Source organism: Marmota marmota, unplaced genomic scaffold, assembly GCF_001458135.2.
Source record: "Marmota marmota marmota unplaced genomic scaffold, marMar, whole genome shotgun sequence".
In the NCBI taxonomy this organism is placed as follows: domain Eukaryota; kingdom Metazoa; phylum Chordata; class Mammalia; order Rodentia; family Sciuridae; genus Marmota; species Marmota marmota.
In genome coordinates, this window is record NW_025999982.1 from 20710616 (window position 1) to 20719978 (window position 9363).

The 9363-nt window shown below is 35.9% G+C and overlaps 1 protein-coding gene across 7 annotated transcripts in view; it reads left to right on the plus strand.

Moving 5' to 3' along the window:
* Nucleotides 1-6357: 6357 nt before the first annotated feature.
* Nucleotides 6358-9363, plus strand: part of LOC107143675 (muscular LMNA interacting protein) — a 251194-nt gene continuing 248188 nt past the window's right edge. For 4 of the 7 annotated variants that reach the window (XM_048805489.1, XM_048805499.1, XM_048805490.1 and 1 more), the window contains exon 1: nt 6427-6562. In XM_048805489.1, coding sequence (XP_048661446.1) covers nt 6500-6562 — 63 coding nt within the window. In that variant the 5' untranslated portion in view covers nt 6427-6499. The other 3 variants (XM_048805513.1, XM_048805514.1, XM_048805491.1) reach the window with 3 other exon arrangements.

Consider the following 9363-nt stretch of genomic DNA (forward strand, 5'->3'; position numbering starts at 1 on the left):
AAACTATCATATTCCAGTGGAAAGGTTTATTTTTAACTGAAGGGTGGTAATTATAAAGGTACAAATTTGTCAAACTGTCGTTATAATTATCATATACTGATATTTTGAGGTTTGCTTTTGTGTCCATTTGGCAGCTTCAACTTACAAAAAAAATGTTTATTATATAGTGATAAATTCAAGTTTAAGAAATTCCTCTATGGACATAATTACCTTTTCACAAGTTGAGGGCATGTACAACTCTTCCAGTACTGCTGGTCTATAGAACCAGTGGTGATGGCAGGAGGTTAGAAGTTTTCCAGTGTTTGCCTAAGTGTCAAGCAAACAGACAAGAAGGTAAGAGTCAGAGGAATTAACAGTCAGAAGAATTAACAGCTGCTGCTTGAAAATTTGAAGTCACCAAAGCTGATATGTGGACTCAGATAGGGGTGCTAGACAACCAGGAAGAGCTGAACTGTTCTCTCATTCATGTATTTTGTTCCTTACTGCTTTCCCCTACTTTCCCTGTGCTGTGGCCATCAAAAGGAGCAGAGTCTTCTGGAGACATACGGTTAAACTGAACTAAGAACAGCTCCAACAGATCTGAAGTTAGCTGTTTGCATGAGATTGGTTCCTGGTGCTGGGTCTGAGCTAAATTTGCATTTAGCTCTTGGGTTCCAAAGATGCATTCTCCTGGTGTGGATCTTAGGATAGGTTATGGCACTAGGAGGTATGCACTGCATGTAACATTAGGGTTCACCTCTAAATCAGTGTGGAGGTTATATATGCTTCTCGCTTGACTCATGGAGAGCATATGGGACCTATTTCCTGGATGGGTTGTGAGGAGTAGTAAGAAACCATGTGCTAAAAGCAGTGGCGTAATCCCAGCGGCTGGGGAGGCTGAGGCAGGAGGATCTCAAGTTCAAAGCCAGCCTCAGCAACAATGAGCCACAGTGAGACCTTGTCTCTAAATAAAATACAAAATAGGGCTGGGGATAAGGCTCAGTGGTTGAGTGCCTCTGAGTTCAATCCTTAGTAAAAACCCTGCTGTTCCCCTCACTCCCCAAAAAAGAAACCATGTGAAAGCACTGATGGTTTCAGAAGAGGACCTCTTTCTCAGTATGATATTTATCCTAGGAACATACAATGGAGAAGACCCTGGGCTGTCTATTTAATCATGTGATGTTTTGCAAACTGTCATTCTTTAAAAGAAAGAAATAGCATTTGTTTTTAATGTATTGTCCATACCTTGTCTGTCTTGTGAGGTTTCAGCAGGAGAGCTTTTATTTGTGCTTTTGTTTTGGAGATGAAAATTTTTTAAATGGCAAGAATGGGAAAACCACTATGAAAATGACCCAGTAAATGAGAAAACAGTTTTAACAGCCATAAACTCCACTTTTCTCCACATTTTGAATATGGGCACAAAACCACTACCTAAACATATGGTGGTGACACAAAGAAACAAAATGAGGTTGCAGTATCTTTAAGTGAATATCATTTACTGAGGGTCTTTTTTTTTTACTTTTGAGTGGAGTGCTTGCTTGCCTACTGCAGCATAGATTTTAATTTCCTGTTTGGAAGGACCTATTGTGCACATTATATTCCGGGACAAAATAATAAATTTCCAGCTTAAAAAGGAATTATGGATATTCCTGCTATTTTTTAAAATAATAGGTTTATTGAGATGTAATTCATATACCACAAACTCACCATTTTCAGGTTTACATAGAATTCACTAATTTATAGTATGTTCACAGAATCGTGCAATCGTCAATATGTAATTTCAGAATGTTTTCAATTACCCCAAAGGGAGATGCTTTGCTTGTTAGCAACTGCTTGCATTCTGTTTCCTCCCCAACCCCTGAAAAGCATACATTATCTTTATGTTTTTATAGGTTTGCACGTTCTGAATAAATGAATCATGTAATGTGGCTTTTTGTGACTGACTTCTGTCACTTACTATATTTTCAAGGTTGGTCCATGTTGTTGCAGGTATAGTACTTGATTCTTTTTTATTACTGAGTAATATTTTCCTATATGGACATACCACACCTGTTTAACAATTCAGGTGTTATAGACATTTCTGTTGTTTCTACTTTTTGACTATGAATACTTGGGTCATGTACATTTGCATAGAAATTTTTGCGTAGAAACATTTTTTTTGCTTCTTGTCTGTATATACCAATTGCTGGGTCATGTGGTTATTCCTTATATAACTTTTACTGCCCTGTCTTTCACAGTTACTGTTCTCATGTACAGTTCTCACCAGTGATGTATAGGGGGTTCCATTTTTCCTTATTCTTGCCAGTGTTTGTTATTGTCTATTCTTTTTAATTTCAGCCATCCTAATGGGTGTGAAGTATTATCTCATGGTTTTGAGTTGTGTTCCCTAAACACTATGATGTTGAACATTTTTAAAATCCTTGTTAGCCATTTCTTCTCCTTTGGAGAAATATCTGTCACAATCCTTTGCCTGTTTTCTAATTGAGTCATTTATCTTTTATGGTTCTTCATTTTTATTAATGTATCATAGTTTTACATAATTATGGGATTTGTTGTATATAGCTCCATACAACTTATTTGTCAGTCAAATGACTTTAAAAAATTTTTTTTGGTTAATTTTTATGCCACATATGTTAGGATTTTGGTACTATTGCCTAAAGTAAACTTTTTTTTTAAAGATACTGTATTAAGTTCTTTGTGTACTTTACCACAGTTAGTTTTTGTAATAACACTATGAGGTTGGTATAATCCCTTCATTTAAGGGAAAGGAAACTGAAATGTTGAGATTTAAGTGATTTGCTCAAAGTAACCCAATTAGAAAGTGGCAGTTTGAAAATGAATCCAAATATTCCAAGCTTCCCAACTTCATTTATTTCTCTTTCACTCTAATAGTTGTTTGAGTAAGATGGATATCTTGAACAATCAATATGGCATTCATTGATAGCATGGTTTGTGTTAGATAAATATGCATTTAATACCAACCAAAAGTCCTTATAAATAATCATGTATTAAATGTTTTAAGTCTCATCCATTGGACACATTTCCTTCCTTCCTTTTTTTCTTCTCATCCTTTTCTTCCTGCCTTTTTTCCTCCATACATATTTATTTATCCTTTACTATGTTGTAAGTGCTTATATAAAATGATGAAAAAGCACACTTAAGTGTTTGAACTCCAGCAGGTAAGACAAACTACACATAATTAGATATGGGTAGAATTAAAATATAATGTGAAATCCTTTAATGCTGAAGGTGACACAGCTCTGAAGAAGGAAAGAGAAGATGAACGGATGGAGAGGGACAGGTTTGCTGTGTTAGATGGAGTCATTGGTGAAGACCTGGGTGAGAAGGGAGTCATGAGCCTACCTTGTGGGCGTGTACACCAGGAAGAAAGTCCCTAAGAGAGGAGCCTGTCTGTGGTGACTGATCAGGCGGTCAGTGTGGCTCAACTTTTTTTTCTGTTTGACCAAAAGTAGAGGAGAGTTGGCCTGTGCATGGACACAATTTTACCTGTGAAAAATTCCTGTCCTTAAATCATATGAAAATATGTTTAAGCATATCTCTGAAATAGGTAGAATAGATAGTATTTGCCATACAGTGCTGGTAAAGTTGACCCACTCACTGTGTTATACCTGTGACAAAATTATGCTAAGAGGAGCTAAAAGTAGGGTGGCTAGAGAGGGGATTCAAGTACCGCTCAGCAGCGGTGTATGTGCCTTGCCTTCCAATCTCCTCACTTTCTAAAAATAGTAATCTTATTGGATTCAGGCCCATCCTAATGATCTGGTTTATCCTTGATTACCTCTTTAAAGAACCTCTCTGTACAGACATATTCTAGAGTATTAGGGGATTAAGACTTCAACATATGAATCTGGGGTGATAAAATTGAGCCGATAACAATGGGTAAAATAATAATATATACTTCCTAGAATTTTAAGAATTAATTAAGATAACATAGAAAAATTTAAAGCTGTATCTGGGACATGGTGAGTTGCCGGAAGTGTGCCATCTGTGAGTATTATTATCCTACTAATATCCAGTCATGCCTAGATTGTGAGTTTGCTGAGGACAGAAAGCTAGGAAACATATTTTTTTGTATGTGTATGTCTGTTTTTGATTTTCTGGTGACTGAATCCAGGGTCTTGTATATACTAAGCAAGCACTCTATCACTGATCTACACCCTAGTCCCAAGCATCATATTTTTAATTGTATTTTCACATATTATTTTTAAAAAGTCTACCTGCAACTAAGATAATCTTCCTTCATTATAGGTGCCCGGTTTCTGTTCGAGACTAAAAGGCTCAGGGGTCACTCCAGTTAAACTGGGCTAATTGGGCTGCACAAAATAACCACACAAGAGACACAAATACCTTTTGCTTTGGGGTCGCAGTGACGGCTCCTCTGACCTTAAGGGTCCGCAGGAAGAGAGAGAGCGAGAGCATGCGCTGACCCCTTTTCTTGAGGAGAAGCTATTCAAGTGAAGCAAGGGGTCAGTTTTTAGGGGGCTGAGTCTATCTTCATGATGTCCACTGTCAGCAGGTTGACTGACACCTGGGTAGGCCACACCCAAGGGCACAGTAAGAGAAGGGGACACACACAAGGCACTTCCATGGAAGATTCTATCCTAAACAGGGCAAGGGGTTATATTACAAAGGAACAGGTGAGCGTAGCTTCACCTATGGGGCTGTAGCAAGACACACCCATGCATGAGACACTGACCCTCAAACCCAAGAAGGGTAGGGAAAGCTCTGCCACATTTCTGTGACTTAGCGCCTCAGCACCCAGCTGGGGAGTATGACCCAGTCATGTGCAAGGTTGGTCTCCCACATATAGGTACTCAGCAAAGTACTTGAACATCTCTCCTGTACCAATAACACCCTTTAATCTCCCAATCAGCTCTGCACCATATACACCATTCCTTTTCCTCCTAACTGGATCCTGGATTTCATCTTCAGGCATTCAGCAAGTATGCTGAGCAAGAACTGAGTTTCCTTTTTTGGCTACAGCATAAATTTATCTCTCTCTTTTCCCCTAGAGAGATTTTGGAAGTTGAATTCACATAAATTCTCAACAATTGCCTTGCTTTTGAACATACCAATCTTGCATGCTAATAAACCTTTATGACTTTCATTTTCCAACTTGTTAGGGCTAAAACTAACACATATAATTCCTTTTCTGGAATACAGAATTGAGCCCAAAGTAGAAACCCCTTTGGTTCATGAATCATATGAGATTTTTGAATTCATCATCCCAAGCAAGGCCAGTTTTCTTTCCTACCATATGCGTCATTTCTTAAGACCTCAACTCTTCCAGGATGAGGCAGAATAAGCTCCAGAGTGAGCCTGCCTGGTGTCAGAGAATCAGCTGCAATCACTTTTAAGGCGAGTCTCACATTTTCTAAAATGTTTTCTTGAGAAACGAAGGAAAAAACTTAAGAAATCTGACATAAGGTAAAAAACAGGTGTTACAAGAATGTTAACAGTAAACTGATGGGTTAAGCCACCATTGAGATCAGTCTTAGACTGTTCTGGAAGCCATTTTTATTCCCTTTTTTGCCATTCACATATCTGTTTGGCCACAAAACACAGGGAGGTTTAATTACCATCAGCTGCACAATTAATTTTCTTTAAGACATGAAACATTTCCTAAAGAATTCTAACAATCCTTGTTTTATTGGAAAAATGAATTTCATCTCCTATATCATAACTTTATTCTCAGTGGAAAAGCTAGGAAAATACCATTTTTATTTCAAGGTATTTCTAAACATCATTTACCAACTTCTTTTTTTTATTAGTTACACATGACAGCACAATGATCTTGACAATTCATACATTTGAATCAAATGGGTATAATTTCTCATTTTTCTGATTGTACAGTTTGCAGAATCACATTGGTCATACTTACCAACTTCTCATGGAATGAAATTGGAAACACCCCTTGAATATATGTGTTGTGTCATTATAGTATTAATGAGTCATCCTTTTGGTCTTTCCCTGTAAGTCACTTTTTTTTTTTGGCATACATGTTTATACTACCAGGATACAAATTGGAATTTGGAAGAACTAAACTGGCTGATTCCTATTTGTTTTATGACTATCACATTTGTCCTTTTTAACCTACTCATTAAATCTGTATTCTACAGTATATTTTATTCTGCTCCAACAGCTATTATTGAATTCTTTGAGAATGACTTTTTGTCATGTACATCTTTCTGGGTTCAGGGAACCTAACCTGTTGGATAATTCTCCTGTTGAAGAGTTTGCTTTTATATTTAGTGACATTTATCATTATCTAAGGCCAGCTGCCTGACTTCTCTTCAGTGCTCTGTTTATGGGGTTTGAACATCTATAAATGGAAACACTAGCTAACCAGAAATTATCGCCAGGGCTTTCTGATAGTGTCCTAGGCTCTCACAACTTGGAATGTCCAGCAATATCTAACATGTAAGCAAGTCAAATCATTTTCTAGACAGAATCTGAACCTCTGTTTCTCTGTCTGACTCACTCTCTCTTCTCTTTCAACATGGAATTTGAAAAGGATGAAAAAGGACGCTTATTAAACAAGAATTTAGAGGAGAAAATAACGGTAAGATTTGTGAGATTCAGCATCTACAGGTTTATAATGTAATTGACCGGGTAAAGAGCAGCTGTCATAGTTTGGAAAACTTGTACTAGCCAGCCTCTATGTCCATGTTTTGCTGATCAAAACCTTGAAATCAGGAAGTTCCATGGCTTTCCTGAAAATAATGTAACAAATTTCCATATTAAATTTTATTAGTAGAAAGGGAGAAAAGTTGATTTAGTTAAATAATGTGGTTTACTTCCATTTTAAAAACTGAAATACTTTAATTTTGAGCTCTTCCTGCGATTGTCTCAATACTGGAAAATTGCTTTATTTATTGATATGAAGCTTAACAAGTATTCCAAGACAATTTCTTGTGGAGAGACCAAGACTATGTGCCAAGGTAAAATATAAATGTTGGAGAATATTTTAGTTTAATGGAGTAAGTGTAAGTTTAGTGTTCTAATTCTTAAGAAATTCTTTTTGGTTTGTTTTTGTTATAGAAGTTGTAAAAGCAAATTTACCTTGATACAAAGCAATGAACTGTCAATGAACAATACTTGCCACTCAGATTTGCTAAACACTATGTACACCGTACCCTTGAGTAAAATGTGCTGCCCACGGTTCATCTAACGGATGTAGCTGGCTAATTATGTTTGTAAATTTGCTGTGGCTACAGAATTAACATTGTAACAGGTATGACTAATTGGAATAGCATTGAAGTAACAAAAAGTAAAACTATATCAACTATAATAAAGCTGAACTTGTGGGAATGTACTGTTTTGGTGTCTGAAGTTGAGGTTTATGCACTATTAATGATATTAAAATTTGAAAAATGAAAAGAAAATTCAATGGGGCTAAAAAGTCCTAAAATATATTAAAATTTTATGATTTTAAAGAAGTATTTTGGATAAAACATAACCTTTTCTTAAAGGATTCAGGTCATGATTTTGAATATCAACTGTGGACCTCTGCTCTAGGTGATTGTCCAAATATGTAATGGCCACAGACTATTTTGCTTTTTGACTATATTGAAAGGTCAAGTATTATAGAACTAACCAGGGATTTTGAATCAGAAAGGTCTGGGTGAAAATTCTTGTTCCACAACTTCTGAACAGAAGACTTTGGGATTTTATTTAACCTTTTTGGATTTCAGTTAACTCTCTTGTAAGATGAGGAGCAGTAATACCTACTTTAACAGCTTTTGTGAGGATTAAAAACTATAATGTATGTGAAATCTCTAGTCTGAGACTGTTTTCAAACTGTTTTTGGTCTGACTTACTGAAAGAGCCAATATCTCAAGGTTATATAAAAAGAGAAGTTGAAATGCATTTCAAAGTAAGAGAAGGATTCAGATATGATAAGTGTAAAGGCTTAATGATCACAAAACCTTTACTGAACCGGATAGGAAGTAAATAAATATGTGAATAAAGAGTTGCTATGAATTAGTGTGAAATTTGACCCTGAGCTTCCTGGCAATCTTTAACAGGAAGTTTTGCAAATAAACGTACTGGACATGGGAGGACTGCACAAAATGAAAATGATCTCTAATCATTTGAAGTTATTTGATGTATTAACATTTCACTTTCCGGAAGGTCAGATCTTTTTTCTGCATACCCAACTCTACTTTGAACACAGCTATAAATCTTGAAGTGGACAAAATCGTCTACTTAGAGGAAATAGCTGTCACCAAACTCATGAATATTACTTTGCAGTAGAAGCCTAAGGCTAGCTTCTGATTCACTTCCAGGTGATTGGAAGAAAATATGGCAGCAAATCAGGGAAGGGACAACATCCAGCTTGCACCCTGCAGACAAGATTCTTGGAAAGGGGGGTACACAGGAAAGTCCAGTATTAGGGGAAATTGTGTGGATAGACAGGTAGAGCTCAAAACTCAGACATCTTTCAAATGCAGGAATTCTAACGACACTGTGATTACCTCATGTTCAGAATTTTCTATTTAAGAGATTTGGGAAATACATACCTTTGAAAATTTCTAATAAAAAATAGGCATGTTGACTGCTTATGTGAACAAACATTCAAACAATTCAATTCATGGAACTTTGTTTTCCTTGTTAATACCAATTTAATAGTGTATGACTGGCTAGGTTTCTAAAAATAGCCTTATATGTATTTTTGCAGAGTTCAATATGTTCTCAAAATTATTCAGTATATGTTTATTTTTAAAAGTAGAGAATATTCTACCATAAAATATTTAAAGATGTGTGCATTATAATATTGTTGACTTACAATGTGCATCTTGTTTAAAATTAAAGCTTTATTTCCTAGGTGGAGGTTTATCATGATCAATATTGTACAATTATACAAAACTGTGTTATATGTCATGCAATCAAACAATATATCTAGTTGACTTTATTTGAAAACAATTCTGAAGATATGATCAATAGCAATTAAAAATGTGATAGTCTACTGAATTTAAAAATTCATCAGTTTATTCTACACCAAGAGATAGATAACAATAAAATGGGATTCTTAACTGTGTATTCAGTTTAAATCTTATCATACTCTGGGTAGATGAAAACCTATTTTTAAGTATTGATTTTTTTGGCCCCTAAGTTTTTTGATGTTTGATGATTAAAATTAAAGATTTCTCAGTGCTTACCAATTTAAGATGTGTCCTTTACACCTTTTTAAAGGCTTTTACAATCTACCAACGTCATATGAAATTTTTCGCAAATTGATGTTATCCAAATTTTTCAAACATAAACATAAAAAAATCAATTAGCAAGAACTGAAACCAGTGATTCAATCATGTTGAATTGCCGCAGTCCGGCTGCAGCAAAGTAGCGGGGGGGGGGGGGGGG